This window comes from Cherax quadricarinatus, chromosome 4 (assembly GCF_038502225.1).
Source record: "Cherax quadricarinatus isolate ZL_2023a chromosome 4, ASM3850222v1, whole genome shotgun sequence".
NCBI lineage: Eukaryota > Metazoa > Arthropoda > Malacostraca > Decapoda > Parastacidae > Cherax > Cherax quadricarinatus.
The window spans coordinates 10,139,742-10,161,107 of record NC_091295.1 but is presented as its reverse complement, the minus strand read 5'-3'; the positions used below and the strand labels follow the sequence as shown (position 1 = coordinate 10,161,107).

The 21,366-nt window shown below is 39.9% G+C and overlaps 1 protein-coding gene across 5 annotated transcripts in view; it reads right to left on the bottom strand.

The window, feature by feature from the left end:
- LOC128684405 (early endosome antigen 1-like) overlaps positions 1–21,366 on the bottom strand; it is a 128,755-nt gene that overhangs the window by 10,301 nt on the left and 97,088 nt on the right. For 4 of the 5 annotated variants that reach the window (XM_070094309.1, XM_070094304.1, XM_070094323.1 and 1 more), the window contains one exon: positions 11,059–11,178. In XM_070094309.1, coding sequence (XP_069950410.1) covers positions 11,059–11,178 — 120 coding nt within the window. Of the gene's footprint in view, positions 1–3,237; positions 4,217–11,058; positions 11,179–21,366 lie in introns of those variants that run through there. The other variant, XM_070094330.1, reaches the window with a different exon arrangement.

Genomic DNA, 21,366 nt, shown 5'->3' with positions numbered 1-21,366 from the left:
TGGGTGGATGTGAGTTGGAATTGATTAGGTCAGTTGCCGTGTTCTTTCCTTAACCCTTTCAGGGTCCAAGGCCCAAATCTGGAGTCACGCACCAGTGTCCAAGGATTTTCAAAAAAAAAATTTGTTATTTTTTCTTATGAAATCATAGAGAATCTTTTTGTGAAGGTAATAAAACAAAAAGTACGAAATTTGGTGGAAAATTGACGAAATTATGCTCTCGCGAATTTTGATGTGTCAGCGATATTTACGAATCGGCGATTTTGCCGACTTTGACTCCCATTTTAGGCCAATTACATTATTCCAATCAACCAATTTCTTAGCTATTTCACTAGTATTACTTCTATTCTATCTATTGAGCACAAGAAATCGCCAAATCAACTGTTTCAAGTACAAAATAAAGTGATCGGAAATTGGTAATTTGGCCAATTTAACACAAAGTTCAAAATATTCCAATTTCAAAATAGGGTCCAGAATAAACAATGTAGGCATTCCTGGCACTAAACTAACATTTCCTCTGTTCATTAGTTATGTTTTGAGGCTTTACAAATAAATTCCATTTTGATTTTTTATTCACATAATGAATTTTTATTCACACCAAAAAATTGAAGATTTACTGTTATGCAATACTGTAATAATTGTATAAATATCATCACCATATTTGTGAATGTATATTAGACCCACCAGCTGTCGTGTATTAGACGTGTGAGGTCGTTTGTTTACTCTTGAATATCGGCAAAAATTTAACATTTCCGTTACTTTGAGCTCAGTTTCAAGGCATTTCCAGTGCTAAAACCAATCAAAATCATCTCTATTTCTGTAATATGTCTTCCATTCTATCAAATGAGACCAAGAAATCGCAAATACAATTATAAAAAACATACGAAAATACACTACAAAGTTGCTGTTTTAATCAAAAAATCATGATTTCAGTTTTTTTCTCTCATTATACACAGTGTGCTGCAGGATCTGTTTTATGTGGTGCACACATACCACATAGATGTATTCTCTCATATCTAGGCCCAAATGTACCACTCACAGTTTATCAGAGTGAGCTGAGCTCATGGTGTAGATCTACGGTTTGGACACTCACCATAAAGCCGTAGATCTATGGGACGGACCCTGAAAGGGTTAAGTGAATGTGACCCGACCTGACTAGGTTGGGGCATTGGCTTCAGCAGGTAGGAGACTTGGACCTGCCTTGCATGGGCCAGTAGGCCTGATGCAGTGTTCCTTCTTTCTTATGTTCTTATGAATTTCGGACATACATGTACTCAATAATTCTAGCGGCTTCAAATCAATCAGGAGAAAGCTGGTAGGCCCACATTTGAGAGAATGGGTCTGTGTGGTCAGTGTGCACTGTATAAAAAATCCTGCAGCACGTAGTGCATATTGAGAGAAAAAACTCCGACTGTGTTTTTGGATTAAAATGCCGACTTTGAGATGTATTTTCCTATAGTATTTATGGTTGTATTCTCGCTTTCTTGGTCTCATTTCATAGAATGGAAAACATATTACAGAAATAGAGATGATTTTGATTAGTTTCACGAAGAAAACGACCTTGAAATTGAGTTCAAAGTAGCGGAAATGTTCGATTTTTACCAATGTTCAGGAGTAAGCAAATCACACCACACGTCCAATACACGTCAACTGGGGAGTCTAATATTCTTTCACTAGTGCACTAATATTATTTATACCATTTTTACAATAATGCAGTAATCTGCATAACAGTAAATCTTCTATTTTTTGTGTGAATTAAATATCAAAACAGAAAGCAAGAGTAATATAAGATGGACCTGGAGACGTGACTAACAAACAGAGGATATGTTATTTAAGTGCCAAGAATGTCTGCTTTGTTTATTCTGGACCCTATTTTGAAATTGGCATCTTTTTTAATCTGTGTGAAATTGGCCAAATTGCCAATTTCTGATCACTTTATTGGGTAATTGTAGTCGGTAAATGGACTGTTTCTTGTACGCAATTGATAGAAAAAATGGAGTTCTAAAGAAATAGATATGGGTTTGGTCGATTGAAACAACAGAATTGGCCAAAAATAGGGCTCAAAGTCGGCGAAATCGCCGATGCGTATATATCATAGAGATCGCTATCTTCACAGGAGAGTACTGTAATTCCGTAAGTTTTTGATCAAATTTCATACTTTTGGTGTCATTACCATCGGGAAAAGATTCTCTATCATTTCATAAGAAAAAATAATTCTTTTTTACAAAAAAATTTTCGACGCCAGGAGACACTTTAGGATTTGGGGTTGCGACAGTCAAAGGGTTAAAAGTTCCTCAAAATATTCCTGCCATCTACCCAATACCTCCAGTTCCCCATCTACTAATTCCCGTACTTTGTTTTTAACCCTTTCAGAGTCCAGAGGCCCTCTCCTAAACTTGTTCTCAGGGTCGAAAATTTTTCGAAAAAAAAAAATAAAAATTATTTTTTCTTATGAAATGACAGAGAATCTCTTCCCAATCATAATGACACCAAAAGTATGAAATTTGATGGAAAACTTGCGAAATTATTCTCTCGCGAAGTTAGCTGTCTTGAAGATGTTTACGCATCGGCGATTTTTGCCCACTTTGAGCCCTATTTTCGGCCAATTCCAATGTACCAATCGACAAAAAATCATAACTATTTTGTTAGAACTCCATTTGCTCTATCGAATGAGTACAAGAAACCACTCATTTATCGATTTCAACTATCCAATAAAGTGGTCAGAAATTGGCAATTTTGCCAATTTCACACAAATTTCAAAAGATGCCAATTTCCAAATAGGGTCCAGAATAAACAAGACAGACATTCCTGGCACTAAAATAACATTTTCTCTGTTCATTAGTCACGTCCCCAGGCTTCTCTTACATTTCTTTTGCTTTCCACTTTGAATTTTTATTCTTGCAATAAATAGAAAATTTACTGTTATGCAGACTACTGCATTAGTGCAGAAATGGTATAAATAATATCAGCACACTTGTGAAAGAATATTAGACTCACCATGTGGCATGATCTGTTTCCTTTGGATCATTGGCAAAAATTAAACATTTCTGCTACTTTGAGCTCAATTTCAAGGTACTTTTCATTGTGAAACCAATCAAAATCATCTCAATTTCTGTAATATGTCTTCCATTCTATAAAATGAGACCAGGAAAACGAGAATATAACCATAAATATCATACAAAAATACAGTGCAAAGTCGTTGTTTTAAACCAAAAACACGGTCAGAATTTTTTTTCTCATTATGCACTGTGTGCTGCAGGATTTTTTTTATACTGTGCACACTGACCACATAGACCCATTCTTTCATATGTAGGCATACCAGCTTTCTCTCGCTAGATTTGAAGGTGCTAGAATTTATGCGTACTAGTACGGCACCAACCCTGGCATGCAAGCCGTACTAGTACAACACCAACCCTCAAAGGGTTAACTGACAAATCCATTCATTCCCTAGGCTTTCTTAACTTGTTTATCTCACTCCAAAATTTTTTCTTATTCTTAGTACCTCTCCCACTCTATCATATGGTATCTTTTTGCACTCTCTCACCACTCTCTTCACCTTTCTTTTATGCTCCATATACTCTGCCCTTTTTGTATCACTTCTGCTTTTTTAAAAACCTCTCATAATCTACCTTTTCTCTTTTACTGCACCCTTTACCTCATCATTCCACCAATCACTCCTCTTTCTTCCTCCATCCATGTGAAAGCTTACTCAGCCCTGTAACAACTTCAGACAGTATTACCAAGGCTGGATCCTCCTCAGGAAAATTAGTGAATAGAAAAAGAAATAATAACAGACAAACATAAACACTTTATTATATAGAAAATATAAAACACTTAAATATGAAATATTAATCCTACATTAAAGAAAATGAAAAATGAAAAATATAAATGATAACTGAATTCAACGCTAATATATATAGGGGTGTCTGGTGTTGGTGACACTGAGTGTTGTTGAAATCGTAGCAGTTGCTGATGATGGGGGGGGGGTCTCAGGTGTTGGTTACAACCCACCGCTTCGTTCTTCACAGTATAGCCTTGAGTATTCTATCCCGATGACAGGAAAGCAGGTTCTTTACCGCTGCAATGATGAGGGGTTACGTCCTGCAATTTCATACAGGTGCACAGGTAATTAAATCCAAAAAGGGGAAGTCTCAGGACGTTAGTCCATCTCCATCAGTTCTGCTCGTTGATTGGCAGGTGACCCTCTCTGTCATCCAAGCTGGAAAGATAGACAGGTTACCCACTGCTTAAGAAATCACTCTCCATGATAAGTACAATACCTAAAAGATGTGGTGATTATTACAACAGTCAACCTAGAGCAAGACTGAAAGGACTAAGTTTATTATTGGTCAAAAATGAAGCTTTCAACCAATAAATCCACTAGAATACAAGGCAGGCATGTACTTACAGTAGTGCTGGGAGCTGTGAGTCTAGTGATTACTGTTTGGACCGGAGCCCCACATGTCACCTTTCGGGGGGGGGGGGGGGGGAAGAAGGAGGGGAAGGGATAGCGGGAGCTAGACTGACCCTACCTTAACAAGCAGCCGGCAGTCAAGCTATCACTTTCGGGGTGGGGGAAAAAAGGCGGGAATGGCGGGAGCTTGACTTACCCTACCTTAAAAAGTAGCCGGCAATGAAACTATCACTTTCGGGGAGGGGAAAAAAGGCGGGAATAGCGGGAGCTTGACTTACCCTACCTTAACAAGTAGCCGGCAATGAAACTATTGTTACTATATACTCCCTCTCTACTCTTATCTATTGAACTTTTCCCTCACAATCCACCCTCTTCTAGCCACAAACTTCTGTCCCACATTCTAATACTGCATTTTTAAAACTATCCATCCTTCTTCAATCTCCCCCACTACCCATACTTGCACTAACCCACCTTTCTGCCAATAGTTGCTTATATTTCACCCTACCTTCCTCCTTCCTTAGTTTATAAACTTTCACCTCTTTTACTTACTGTTGCCATTTTTCTTTTGTCCAAGCTACCTCTTACTCTAACTGTAGCTACAACTAGATAATGATCTGATATATCCATTGCTCCTCTATAAATATGTACAGTGGACCCCCAGGTAACGTCATTAATCCGTTCCAGAGAGTTTGTCTTAACCAATTTTGTCGTTAGTCGAATTAATTTTCCCCATAAGAAATAATGGAAATCCAATTAATCCGTTCCACACACCCAAAAGTATTAAACAAAATTTTTTTTTTACATGAAACATACATTTTCCTATACAGAAAACAATGAGACATACACAATAAACAATACTAAAATGACACTTACCTTTATTGAGGACTTATTGATGAGTGATGAGATGGGAGGAGGGGAGAGGATGGAGGTTTATTATTGTTTGGAAGGGGAATCCTCTTCCATAAAGACTTCAGGTAACAAGTCCTTTTCTGGGGTTACCTCCCTTCTTTGTTTTTTAATGCCACTAGGACCAGCTTGAGAGTCACTGGACCCCTGTCGCACCAAATATCTGTCCAAAGAGCTGTTTCTGGCGTCTCTTTAAGATTTCCCTAAAATGGGACACAATAATGTCATTGTACATGTTACCAATATGGTCTGCAACAGCTGTGTCAAGATAATGTTCATCCATAAAGGCTTGCACCTTTGTCCACATTGTACAAATGTCCTTAATCTTTGACAAAGGCAACTTCCTCCTTCTCTGAAGGAAATTCCTCAGCTGTGGTCTGTTGCTGTTGCACCTCAAGCTCTTGCAGCTCTGCAGTGGTAAGCTCTTCATCGTCATCTTCCACCAACTCTTCCACATGCTCACCACTAACCTCCAACCCCATGGACTTCCCCAAAGACACAATAGATTCCACAACTGGCACAGGCTCCTCAGGGTCAGCCCCAAACCCTTCAAAATCCCTCTCTTGGACATAGCCTGGCCACAATTTTCTCCAAGCAGAGTTCAAAGTCCTGCAAGTCACTCCCCCCCAAGCCTTACCTATAAGGTTTACGCAATTGAGGATACTGAAGTGATCTTTCCAGAACTCTCGTAGGGTCAATTCAGTGTCTGAGGTTACTTCAAAGAACTTTTGAAACCCTGCTTTGGTGTACAGTTTTTTGAAGTTTGAAATGACCTGCTGGTCCATGGGCTGGAGGAGAGGAGTGGTATTAGGAGGCAAAAACTTCACTCTGATGAAGCTAAACTCTCCCACAATTTGCTTTTCCTAGTCTGAAGGATGAGCTAGAGTACTGTTCATTACCAGTAGGCACTTGAAGTCTAATTTACTTTTCAGGAGGTATTTTTTTTTCACAGTGGGGCCAAACATGACAAAGAACCAATCGACGACACTGTCCCTAGTGACCCATGCCTTAATGTTTGCTCTCCACATCACACACAATTTAAGCTTGACGACACTGTTTTTCTTGAACACTCTGGGAGTTCAGAGTGATACACGAGTAAAGGCTTCACTTTGCAATCACCACTAGCATTACTACAAAACATGAGAGCTACCCTGTCTTTCATAGGCTTGTGTCCTGGGAGTGCCTTTTCCTCCTGAGTAATGTAGGTCCTGTTTAGTATTTTCTTCCAAAACAGGCCTGTAGTGTCACAATTAAACACTTGTTGGGGGTTTTAATTGTTCAGCCTCTATGTACTCCTTAAAGTCTTGCAAATATTTTTCAGCCACTTTTTTGTCAGAACTGGCAGCCTCATCATGTCCTACCACACTGTGTATGCCACTACGATTCTTAAATCTCTCAAACCAACCTTTGCTGGCCTTAAATTCACTAACATCAGCACTATTTGGAGGCATTTTCTTAACTACATAAATCATCATGCAACTGCTTTGCTTTTTCACATATTACTGACTGAGAAACACTATCTCCTGATAATCATTTCTCGTTGATCCACACCAACAACAGTCTCTCCACATCTTCAAGTATTTGTGATCTCTGTTTTGTAAGCATACTTGCACCTTTTGCAACAACAGCTTCCTTGATTGGCTTTTTGTTGACCAAGATAGTAGCAATGGTTGAATGGGGTTTGTTATACAACCTGGCCAACTCTGAGACACACACTCCATTTTCGTATTTTGAGATCATCTCTTTCTTCAATACAATAGTATTTCTCACCCTTTTTTACCACAGGGTTGGCACTAGAAGGTTTCTTTGGGCCCATGGTGGCTTATTTAGCAGTTACAAGCACTAAAAACAATGGAATAATACAAAATATATTGCATGTACGTGTGGAATCGTCCGCACTGGCTTGTAAACACCGGCACACTAGCTGTTAGCTGTACATGGAGTGGCTGGGCCTGCTCAGGGCACGTGGACACGTTCGGGACGAACGTCCTTAACCGAGTTCTTTGTTATTAGTCGAGCCAATATTTTGACGCAAAAATGTGTCGCTACCCGATTTTTTCGTTAGCCGATGACGTCATTACCCGGGGGTCCACTGTACATCCTGAAACCTACCCATCAACCTTTTATCCACCAATACATAATCTAACAATTTTCATTACATGTTATAACATATCTTGTATACCTATTTATCCTCTTTTTCATAAAATATGTACATTACTTATTACCAAACCTCTTTCTACATTTTCATTTACCCCTGGCACCCCAAATTTACCTACTACTCCCTCTACAACATTTTTACCCACTTTAGCATCGAGATCCTCAACTTATTTTGGGAAAAAATAACATCTTTGATGCTGTAAGCAGTGATCATGTTTTTCTGGTACAGTGCCTATACAGTACAGTACCAAATTACACTTCGGGTCCTATCGCCAAGCTGTCCCATTTTATAGAAGCAAATAAACAAATGTGTGATGTAACCGTGGTTGTTCAATATATTTATAGATGGGGTTGTAAGAGAAGTAAATGCGAGGGTCTTGGCGAGAGGTGTGGAGTTAAAAGATAAAGAATCACACATAAAGTGGGAGTTGTCACAGTTGCTCTTTGTTGATGACACTGTGCTCTTGAGTGATTCTGAAGAGAAGTTGCAGAGGTTGGTGGATGAATTTGGTAGGGGATGTAAAAGAAGAAAACTGAAAGTGAATACAGGAAAGAGTAAGGTTATGAAGATAACAAAAAATTAGGTGATGAAAGATTGGATATCAGATTGGAGGGAGAGAGTATGGAGAAGGTGAATGTATTCAGATATTTGGGAGTGGACATGTCAGCGGATGGGTCTATGAAAGATGAGGTGAATCATAGAATTGATGAGGGGAAAAGGGTCAGCAGTGCACTTAGGAGTCTGTGGAAGCAAAGAGGGAAATGTATGAGAGTATAGTTTTACCAACGCTCCTGTATGGGTGTGAAGCATGGGTGATGAATGTTGCAGCGAGGAGAAGGCTGGAGGCAGTGGAGATGTCATGTCTGAGGGCAATGTGTGGTGTGAATATAATGCAGAGAATTCTTAGTTTGGAAGTTAGGAGGAGGTGCAGGATTGCCAAAACTATTGTCCAAAGAGCTGAGGAAGGATTGTTGAGGTGGTTCGGACATGTAGAGAGAATGGAGCGAAACAGAATGACTTCAAGAGTGTATCAGTCTGTAGTGGAAGGAAGGCGGGGTAGGGGTCGGCCTAGGAAAGGTTGGAGGGAGGGGGTAAAGGAGGTTTTGTGTGCGAGGGGCTTGGACTTCCAGCAGGCACGCGTGAGTGTGTTTAATAGGAGTGAATGGAGACAAATGGTTTTTAATACTTGATGTGCTGTTGGAGTGTGAGCAAAGTAACATTTATGAAGGGATTCAGGGAAACCGGCAGGCCGGACTTGAGTCCTGGAGATGGGAAGTACAGTGCCTGCACTCTGAAGGAGGGGTGTTAATGTTGCAGTTTAAAAACTGTAGTGTAAAGCAAGACAGTGATGGAGTGAATGATGGTGAAAGTTTTTCTTTTTCGGGCCACCCTGCCTTGGTGGGAATCGGCCAGTGTGTTATTAAAAATAATAAAAATATATACAAATGTTCCAAAATCCAAAAAAATCTGAAATCTGAAACACTACTGGTTCCAAGCATTTCAGATAAAAGATTTTCAACTGTGTTTATCTTTCTGCAGCACCAATTATCATGCCACAGAAGCCTGAAAACAAATCAGTGGATTTTCATTATGTTTTGTGTGGTAAAATTAAATAAGCTGGTCTCTCACTATCATAGTGAGATCAATTAGTTTATGAACATTAAACACAGAATTTATAAAACAGGGCACAAGTTAAAATGAAAAACTATTTAAAGTAACAGTGAACATGTGCAGGTCTCAATAACAGCAGTTCTAAAGCATTACATAGCCCCCTCACTGCCTGCACCATATATAAAGTTTGGGTGGAATCAAGATCAGGTTAACCCTTTCAGGGTCCAGAGGTAAAATTTCAAAGTGTGCACCAGGGTCTAAGAATTTTCAAAAAATAATTTTGTTATTTTTTCTCATGAAATGGTAGAGAATCTTTTTCTGAAGGTAATAAAACAAAAAGTACGAAATTTGATGGAAAATTGACGAAATTATGCTCTCGCGAATTTTGATGTGTCGGCGATATTTATGCATCTGCGATTTTGCCAACTTTGACTCCCATTTTAGGCCAATTACAGTATTCCAGTCAACCAAATTCTTAGCCATTTCACTAGTATTACTTCTATTCTATTGATTGAGCACAAGAAATCGCCAAGTCAACTGTTTCAACAACAAAATAAAGTTACCGGAAATTGGTAATTTGGCCAATTTAATGCAAAGTTCAAAATATTCCTATTTCAAAACAGGGTCCAGAATAAACAACGCAGGCATTCCTGGCACTAAACTAACATTTCCTCTGTTCATTAGTTACATTTTCAGGCTTTACAAATGAATTCAATTTTTATTTTTTATTCACATAATGAATTTTATTCAAACCAAAAAATAGGATTTATTGTTATGCAATACTGTAATAATTGTATAAATAATATCACCACATTTGTGAATGTATATTATACCCACCAGCTGTCATGTATTAGACTTGTGAGGTCATTTGTTTACTCTTGAACATAGGCAAAAATTAAACATTTCTGCTACTTTGAGTTCAGTTTCAAACCATTTCCAATGCTAAAACCAATGAAAATCATCTCTATTTCTGTAGAATATCTTCCATTCTATCAAATGAGACCAGGAAATTGCAAATACAACAATAAAAAACATACAAAAAACACTGCAAATTTGCTGTTTTGATCGAAAATTACGGTCTCAGTTTTTTTCTCTCATTATGCACTGTGTGCTGCAGGATTTGTTTTATGTGGTGCACACATACCACATAGATGTATTCTCTCACATCTAGGCCCAAATTTACTGCTCACAGTTTATCAGAGTGAGCTGAGCTCATGGCATAGATCTACAGTTCGGACCCTGAAAATAAAGCCGTAGATCTACAGCACGGACCCTGGAAGGGTTAACTAGCCAGGATTAGAGATGACAGAAGGTTTTATGTTATCACTGTGAAAGTAAAATTAGACTGTTGCTGTAAGTCAATATCTAGCAGGCACTAGCTAGCAGGGGTTTAAGATTGCAAAAATATAATGTAATGATAGCGCAAGCTAAACTAGAGTGCCACTTCACTACCCTGAGGATGCTTGTGTCAGATTAGATGCTGCAAGCATCAACAGCCTGACTTACCAATCATAAACCAGGAGGCTTGGTCTGAGATTAGGAAGCACTGATCCCCAATACCATCAGGTAGACATGATATAGGTAGGTAGAGGGGAGCAGCATTGTAAGAATGATCAATAGGTGAAATAATAACCCCTTTATACGTATCTCCAAATATGACACTTACATGAATGACCAAGGCCAACAAGTGTACCCCTAGTATAAAATGACTAAACCCAACATGAATGAATGACCAACAGGTATGAATGGCCTAGGTGGAATGGCCTAGAAAGTGAAGTAGTGGAGGCGGGAACCATACATAGTTTTAAGGCGAGGTATGATAAAGCTCATGGGGCAGGAAGAGAGAGGACCTAGTAGCAATCAGTGAAGAGGTGGGGCCAGGAGCTATGACTCGACCCCTGCAACCACAAATAGGTGAGTACAGACCAACATAAAAATATGAGGTAATGATATTTATGATTAGACTACAAACCTCTAACTCAAGCTTGTCTCCAGCCAGAGCAGCAGCTTCAGCTTCCAGTGTAGCTAAACGTCCCTCCAGCTCTCCTGCTTTCTCTTTATGAGTTTCAAGTTGTTTAGTTAAGCTCCTTATCTGAAAAATAAATATGATGTAAATGATTCAATAAAGAAAATAAATCAAATAATTTAGTGAGAAGGTACGAGTTTATGTCTGTGATTATATCAAAATACGTACTGTCTAGAACTGGAAGCGCAATTTACAAGTCTCTCAAATAACTGAAAGAAAATGCACAAAATTAAACAGCCCAAAGCCTACATTTAGTTAATTTGAAAAAATGCCACATTCACTAGGTTACATTAAATCTAAATTGTACACTTTACACACTCATGACTGTAACAGGTACTTCCTGTTATTAACCCTTTCAGGGTCCAGAGGCCAGGGTCCAAGAACTTTAAAAAAAAAAAAAAAAAAAAAAAAAATATGTTATTTTTTCTTATGAAATGGTAGAGAATCCTTTTCTGAAGGTAATAAAACAAAAAGTACGAGATTTGATGGAAAATTGACGAAATTGTGCTCTTATGAGTTATGACATGTCAGCGACATTTACGCTGACATGTCATAATTCATGACATGACATTATTCCAGTCAACCAAATTCTTAGCTATTTCACTAGTATTACTTCTATTCTATCGATTGAGCACAAAAAATCGCCACATCAACTGTTTCAACTACAAAATAAAGTGATCGGATAATGGTAATTTGGCCAATTTAATGCAAAGTTCAAAATATTTCAATTTCAAAATAGGGTCCAGAATAAACAATGCAGGCATTCCTGGCACTAAGCTAACATTTCCTCTGTTCATTATTTACATTTTGAGGCTTTACAAATGAATTCCATTTTGATTTTTTATTCAAATACAGTGGACCCCCGCATAGCGAACGCCTTGCATAGCGAACAATCCGCATAGCGAACGCTTTGTTCGCTGAAATTTTGCCCCGCATAGTAGACAAAAACCCGCTCAGCGAACTTCGTCCGAGACGCGTCCAATGTGGGCCCTCAGCCAGCCTCACATGTGCCGCCCGTCCCATTGTTTACCAGCTAGCCTCCGCGGTAACATTCAAGCATACACTCGGAATATTTCGTATTATTACAGTGTTTTCGGTGCTGTTTCTGGAAAATAAGTGACCATGGGCCCCAAGAAAGCTTCTAGTGCCAACCCTGTGGTAAAAAGGGTGAGAATTAGTATGGAAATTAAGAAAGATTTTGAAGGGTTTGGGGCTAACCCTGAGAAGCCTATGCCAGTTGTGGAATCCATTGTGCCTACTTCAAAAATTAAGGAAATGTGTGCACAGTGGGTTGAACTGCAAACCTTTATGGATGAAAATCACCCTGACACAGCTGTTGCAAGCCGTGCTGGTGACTATTTCAATGACAATGTTATGGCCCATTTTAGGAAAGTCTTGAAGGAACGGGAGGTACAGAGCTCTATGGACAGATTTGTTGTGCGACAGAGGTCCAGTGACTCTCAAGCTGGTCCTAGTGGCATTAAAAGAAGAAGGGAAGTAACCCCAGAAAAGGACTTGCTACCTCAAGTCCTAATGGAAGGGGATTCCCCTTCTAAACAGTAAGAAGATAATGCTCTCCCCTCCTCCCATCCCATCAATCATCACCAGATCTTCAATAAAAGTAAGTGTCATGTAATTGTGCATGCCTTTTTCAGTTTGTGTGTACTAAAATTAACATTTTTTTGTGGTAAAAAAATTTTTTTTTCATACTTTTGGGTGTCTTGCACGGATTAATTTTATTTCCATTATTTCTTATGGGGAAAATTAATTCGCATAGCGAACATTTCGCATAACGACCAGCCCTCTTGCACGGATTAAGTTCGCTATGCGGGGGTCCACTGTAATGAATTTTTATTCAAACCAAAAAATAGAAGATTTACTGTTATGCAACATTGTAATACAGTGGACCCCCGCCTTACGAACGCATCGCGTTACATTAAATCCGCCATACAAAGCATTTGAAAGCAAAAATTTTGCCTCGCCTCACGATAAAAAACTCGCCTTACGTGATTCGTCTGGGACGCGTCCCATGTGTGGCCTCAGCGCCAGTGTTTACAAGCCAGCCAGTGTGGTCACATCTACGCATACATTCGGTACATTTCACATTATCCCAGTGTTTTTAGTGCTTGTAACTACAAAATAAGTCACCATGGACCCCAAGAAAGCTTCTAGTGCCATCCCTGTGGTAAAAAGGGCGAGAATTAGTATGGAATTGAAAAAGAGATTAAAGAAATGTGTGCAAAGTGGGTTGAACTGCAAACGTTTACGGATGAAAATTGCCCTGACACAGCTACTGCAAGCCGTGTTGGCAACCTGTACAATGACAATGTTATGGCCCATTTTAGGAAAGTCTTAAAGGAACAGGAGGTACAGAGCTCTATGGACAGATTTGTTGTGCGACAGAGATTCAGTGACTCTCAAGCTGGTCCTAGTGGCATTAAAAGAAGGGAAGTAACCCCGAAAAAGGACTTGACACCTCAAGTCCTAATGGAAGGGGTTCCCCTTCTAAAACAATAACTTCTACACTCCCTTCTTCCCATCCCATCAATCATCACCAGATCTTCAATAAAGGTAAGTGTCATGTATTCTATTCTTAGTAGAGTAGTAATTGTGCATGTCTTCTTCAGTTTGTGTGTATTAAAATTAATATTTCATTTGGTAAAAAAAAATTTTTTTTCATACTTTGGGGCGTCAGGAACGGATTAATTTGATTTCCATTACATGTATTTCTTATGGGGAAAATTAATTCGGCTAACGATAATTTCGGCTTACGATGAGCTCTCAGGAACAGATTAATATCGTAAGGCGGGAGTCCACTGTACATATAAAATATGCAATAACTATAAAACACTTGAAATTCTGGAAAGTCCAGATATAATGAGAATGCAAACAAAGCGGATGGAGCATGGTGACTGTGAAGAGTCAGGTGGGAGGACCCGTATAGCAAGATTTGGTTATAAGTAATTTCAAATATCCATAATTTCAAATATCTATACAGTAAGGCCCTGCTTTATGGTGTTTCGCCTTACGGCAAAACACCATAAAGCAGGGCCCTACTGTATATTTTTTTCAACAAACCAGCTATATCCCACTGAGGCAGGGTGGCCCAAAAAGAAGTAATTTATGCAGAAGAAGGGGTTACTAGCCCCTTGCTCCCAGCATTTTAGTCTCTTCTTACAACAAGCATGGCTTATGGAGGAAGATTTTGTTCCACTTCCCCATGGAGATAAGAGATGGGTGTGTGTATATATAAACTTGTACATGCATGTGTAGTGTGACCTAAGTGTAAGTAGAAGTAGCAAGATGTACCTGAAATCTTGCATGTTTACGAGACAAAAAAAAAAACACAATCAATCCCACCATCATGTAAAACAAGTACAGGAAAATAAATAAATAAATATATATTTTTTTTTTTTTTTTTTTTTTTTCAACTAGTCGGTCGTCTCCCACCGAGGCAGGGTGACCCAAAAAAAGAAAGAAAATCCCCAAAAAGAAAATACTTTCATCATCATTCAACACTTTCACCACACTCACACATTATCACTGCTTTTGCAGAGGTGCTCAGAATATAACAGTTTAGAAGCATATACGTATAGAGATACACAACATATCCCTCCAAACTGCCAATATCCCAAACCCCTCCTTTAAAGTGCAGGCATTGTACTTCCCATTTCCAGGACTCAAGTCCGACTATATGAAAATAACCGGTTTCCCTGAATCCCTTCACTAAATATTACCCTGCTCACACTCCAACAGATCGTCAGGTCCCAAGTATCATTCGTCTCCATTCACTCCTATCTAACACGCTCATGCACGCTTGCTGGAAGTCCAAGCCCCTCACCCACAAAACCTCCTTTACCCCCTCTTTCCAACCCTTTCGAGGACGACCCCTACCCCTCTTTCCTTCCCCTATAGATTTATATGCTTTCCATGTCATTCTACTTTGATCCATTCTCTCTAAATGACCAAACCACCTCAACAACCCCTCTTCTGCCCTCTGACTAATGCTTTTATTAACTCCACACCTTCTCCTAATTTCCACACTCCGAATTTTCTGCATAATATTTACACCACACATTGCCCTTAAACAGGACATCTCCACTGCCTCCAACCGTCTCCTCGCTGCTGCATTTACCACCCAAGCTTCACATCCATATAAGAGTGTTGGTACTACTATACTTTCATACATTCCCTTCTTTGCCTCCATAGATAACGTTTTTTGACTCCACATATACCTCAACGCACCACTCACCTTTTTTCCCTCATCAATTCTATGATTAACCTCATCCTTCATAAATCCATCCGCCGATACGTCAACTCCCAAGTATCTGAAAACATTCACTTCTTCCATACTCCTCCTCCCCAATTTGATATCCAATTTTTCTTTATCTAAATCATTTGATACCCTCATCACCTTACTCTTTTCTATGTTCACTTTCAACTTTCTACCTTTACACACATTCTCAAACTCATCCACTAACATTTGCAATTTTTCTTTAGAATCTCCCATAAGCACAGTATCATCAGCAAAAAGTAACTGTGTCAATTCCCATTTTGAATTTGATTCCCCATAATTTAATCCCACCCCTCTCCCGAACACCCTAGCATTTACTTCTTTTACAACCCCATCTATAAATATATTAAACAACCATGGTGACATTACACATCCCTGTCTAAGACCTACTTTTACCGGGAAGTATTCTCCCTCTTTTCTACACACCCTAACCTGAGCCTCACTATCCTCATAAAAGCTCTTTACAGCATTTAGTAACTTACCACCTATTCCATATACTTGCAACATCTGCCACATTGCTCCTCTATCCACTCTATCATATGCCTTTTCTAAATCCATAAATGCAATAAAAACTTCCCTACCTTTATCTAAATACTGTTCACATATATGCTTCAATGTAAACACTTGATCTACACATCCCCTACCCACTCTGAAACCTCCTTGTTCGTCCGCAATTCTACATTCTGTCTTACCTCTAATTCTTTCAATTATAACCCTACTGTATACTTTTCCTGGTATACTCAGTAAACTTATTCCTCTATAATTTTTACAATCTCTTTTGTCCCCTTTCCCTTTATATAAAGGGACTATACATGCTCTCCGCCAATCCCTAGGTACCTTCCCCTCTTTCATACATTTATTAAACAAAAGTACCAACCACTCCAACACTATATCCCCCCCTGCTTTTAACATTTCTGTCATGATCCCATCAGTTCCAGCTGCTTTACCCCCTTTCATTCTACGTAATGCCTCACGTACATCCACCACACTTACAGTCTGCTCTTCTTCACTCCTAAAAGATGGTATACCTCCCTGGCCAGTGCATGAAATTACCGCCTCCCTTTCTTCCTTAACATTTAAAAGTTCCTCAAAATATTCTCGCCATCTACCTAATACCTCCCTCTCCCCATCTACTAACTCCCCTACTCTGTTTTTAACTGACAAATCCCTACTTTCCCTAGGCTTTCTTAACTTGTTTAACTCACTCCAAAATTTTTTCTTATTTTCATTAAAATTTCTTGACAGTGCCTCTCCCACTCTTTCATCTGCTCTCCTTTTGCACTCTCTCACCACTCTCTTCACCTTTCTTTTACTCTCCATATACTCTGCTCTTCTTATAACACTTCTGCTTTGTAAAAACCTCTCGTAAGCTACCTTTTTCTCTTTTATCACACCCTTTACTTCATCATTCCACCAATCACTCCTCTTTCCTCCTGCCCCCACCCTCCTATAACCACAAACTTCTGCCCCACATTCTAATACTGCATTTTTAAAACTATTCCAACCCTCTTCAACCCCCCCACTACTCATCTTTGCACTAGCCCACCTTTCTGCCAATAGTCGCTTATATCTCACCCGAACTTCCTCCTCCCTTAGTTTATACACTTTCACCTCCCTCTTACTTGTTGTTGCCACCTTCCTCTTTTCCCATCTACCTCTTACTCTAACTGTAGCTACAACTAAATAATGATCCGATATATCAGTTGCCCCTCTATAAACATGTACATCCTGGAGCCTACCCATCAACCTTTTATCCACCAATACATAATCTAACAAACTACTTTCATTACGTGCTACATCATACCTTGTATATTTATTTATCCTCTTTTTCATAAAATATGTATTACTTATTACCAAATTTCTTTCTACACATAGCTCAATTAAAGGCTCCCCATTTACATTTACCCCTGGCACCCCAAAATTACCTACTACTCCCTCCATAACATTTTTACCCACTTTAGCATTGAAATCCCCAACCACCATTACTCTCACACTTGATTCAAAACTCCCCACGCATTCACTCAACATTTCCCAGAATCTCTCTCTCTCCTCTACACTTCTCTCTTCTCCAGGTGCATACACGCTTACTATAACCCACTTTTCACATCCAATCTTTATTTTACTCCACATAATCCTTGAATTTATACATTTGTAGTCCCTCTTTTCCTGCCATAGCTTATCCTTCAACATTATTGCTACTCCTTCTTTAGCTCTAACTCTATTTGAAACCCCTGACCTAATCCCATTTATTCCTCTCCATTGAAACTCTCCCACCCCCTTCAGCTTTGTTTCACTTAAAGCCAGGACATCCAGTTTCTTCTCATTCATAACATCCACAATCGTCTCTTTCTTATCATTTGCACAACATCCACGCACATTCAGACTTCCCACTTTGACAATTTTCTTCTTATTCTTTTTAGTAATCTTTACAGGAAAAGGGGTTACTAGCCCATATATATATATATATATATATATATATATATATATATATATATATATATATATATATATATATATATATATATATATATATATACGTATATATATATTATATATTATATATATATTATATATATATATATATATATATATATATATATATATATATATATATATATATATATATATATATATATATATATATATATATATATATATATATATATATATATATATATATATATATATATATATATATATATATATATATATATATATATAATCTTCTTTCAACAAACCGGCCATATCCCACCGAGGCAGGGTGGCCCAAAAAGAAAAACAAAAGTGTGTGTGTGTGTGTGTGTGTGTGTGTGTGTGTGTGTGTGTGTGTGTGTGTGTGTGTGTGTGTGTGTGTGTGTGTGTGTGTGTGTGTGTGTGTGTACTCACCTATTTGTGGTTGCAGGGGTCGAGTCATAGCTCCTGGCCCTGCCTCTTCACTGATTGCTACTAGGTCCTCTCTCTCCCTGCTCCATGAGCTTTATCATACCTCGCCTTAAAACTATGTATGGTTCCCGCCTCCACTACTTCACTTTCTAGGCTATTCCACGGCTTGACTACTCTATGACTGAAGAAATACTTCCTAACATCCCTTTGATTCATCTGAGTCTTCAACTTCCAATTGTGACCTCTTGTGTCTGTGTCCCATCTCTGGAACATCCCGTCTTTGTCCACCTCGTCTATTCCGCGCAGTATTTTATATGTCGTTATCATGTCGCCCCTGACCCTCCTGGCCTCCAGTGTCGTCAGGCCGATTTCCCTCAACCTTTGTTCGTAGGACAATCCCCGTAGCTCTGGGACTAGTCTCTAATTTCTTGACGTGCTTGACTAGGTGTGGATTCCAAACTGGTGCTGCATACTCCAGTATGGGCCTGACGTAAATGGTATACAGAGTCTTGAACGAATCCTTACTGAGGTATTGGAACGCTATCCGTAGGTTTGCCAGGCGCCCGTATGCTGCAGCAGTTATCTGATTGATGTGCACCTCAGGAGATATGCTCGGTGTTATACTCACCCCCAGATCTGTTTCCTTGAGTGAGGTTTGCAGACTTTGGCCATCTAAACTATATTGTGTCTGCGGTCTTCTTTGCCCTTCCCCAATCTTCATGACTTTGCATTTGGCAGGGTTAAACTCAAGGAGCCAGTTGCCGGACCAGGCTTGTAGCCTGTCCAGGTCTCTTTGTAGTCCTGCCTGATCCTCAACCGATTTGATTCTTCTCATTAACTTCGCATCATCCGCAAACAAGGACACTTCTGAGTCTATCCCTTCCGTTATGTCATTCACATATACCAAGAACAGCACAGGTCCTAGGACTGACCCCTGTGGAACCCCGCTTGTCACAGGCGCCCACTCTGACACCTCGTCACGTACCATGACTCGTTGTTGCCTCCCTGTCAGGTATTCTCTGATCCATTGCAGTGCCTTTCATGTTATGTGTGCCTGATCCTCTAGCTTTTGCAGTAACCTCTTGTGAGGAACTGTGTCGAAGGCCTTCTTGCAGTCCAAAAAAATGCAGTCCATCCACCCCTCTCTCTCTTGTCTTACTTCTGTCACCTTGTCATAAAACTCTAGTAGGTTTGTGACACAGGATTTTCCCTCCCTGAAACCATGCTGGTTGTCAATTATACACTTGTTTCTTTCCAGGTGCTCCACCACTCTCCTGATGATCTTCTCCATGACCTTGCATACTATACACGTTAGTGATACAGGTCTGTAGTTTAGTGCCTCATGTCTGTCTCCCTTTTTAAAAATTGGGACTACATTTGCCATCTTCCATACCTCGGGGAGTTGCCCAGTTTCACATGATGTGTTGAAGATCTTTGTTAATGGTACACACAATATCTCTGCTCCCTCTTTAAGGACCCACGGAGAGATGTTGTCTGGTCCCACCGCCTTTGAGGTGTCAAGTTCACATAGCAGCTTCTTCACCTCCTCCTTGGTTATATGTACCTCATCCAGCACTTGCTGGTGCACCCACCTGCTCTGATTTCCTGGAGTCCTACTGGTTTCCACTGTAAATACTTCTTTAAATCTCGTGTTGAGCTCCTGACATACCTCCCGGTCATTTCTTGTGAATTCCCCATCACCCTTCCTCAGTCTGATTACCTGGTCCTTGACTGTTGTTTTCCTCCTGATGTGGCTGTACAACAGCTTCGGGTCAGTTTTGACTTTCGATGCTATGTCATTTTCGTATTGCCGCTGAGCCTCCCTTCTTATCTGTGCATATTCATTTCTGGCTCTTCGGCTAATCTCTTTATTTTCCTGAGTTCTCTGTCTTCTGTACCTTCTCCATTCTCTAGTACACCTAGTTTTTGCCTCCCTACACCTTTGGGTGAACCAAGGACTCATTCTGTTCTTCCCATTATTTCTGTTTCCCTTGGGAACAAACCTCTCCTCTGCCTCCTTGCATTTTGTTGCCACATAGTCCATCATTTCTTGTACTGGTTTTCCTGTCAGTTCCCTCTCCCACTGAATGTCTTGAAGGAAGTTCCTCAAGCCTGAGTAGTTCCTCCTTTTGTAGTTTGGTTTTTCCCACCCTATTCCTGCTGCTCTCTCCACTTGGAGCTCAACTATGTAGTCGAAGCACAGAACCACATGCTCACTAGCTCCCAGGGGCCTTTCATACATGATATCCTCGATGTCAGAACTACTCAAGGTTGTCTTGCTGGTTCATCCTCTCCTCTCTCTCTGGTAGTGTCTCTAACATGTTGATACATGAGGTTTTCCAGTACCACATCCATCATCTTGGCTCTCCATGTTTCGGGACCCCCATGGGGCTCCAGGTTTTCCCAGTCAATCTCCTTGTGATTGAAATCACCCATAACTAGTAACTTTGCTCCCCCCATGTGTGCTCTCCTGGCCACCTTGGCTAGTGTGTCGACCATTGCTCTGTTGCTCTCATCGTATTCTTCTCTTGGCCTCCTGCAGTTCTGTGGTGGGTTGTACATTACTGCAATTATCACCTTATGTCCCTCAGACTGGATTGTTCCTACTAAGTAGTCCCTTTCGCCCATGCCGTCCATTCCTTCCATTTTCTCAAACCCCCACTGGTTTTTAATGAGCAGTGCAACTCCTCCTCCCCCTCTCCTCCCTCTGTCTTTCCTGAGGATTTGATATCCGGATGGAAAGATTGAATCTGTTATTATTCTGGTGAGTTTTGTTTCTGTGAGTGCTATTATGTATGGGGATGTCTCCTTGATTCTTTTGTGCCACTCCTCATACTTATTTGTTATTCCATCTGCATTTGTATACCACACCTTCAACTTCTTTTCTAAGATTGTGGTCTGGGAGGTGTATTGGGGTTGGGGAAGTGGGTGACCTGATAAGGAACTATGGGTGGTTGCTGTGGGGGTGGAGTTTGTAATGCAGTGGGTGGGGGCATTGGATGTGGCATGGGTGTTTTGGTTTAGTGTTTGGTTGCACTGTGGTTGACCTGGTTGGGAGGCTTCTATAGGAAGTTGTG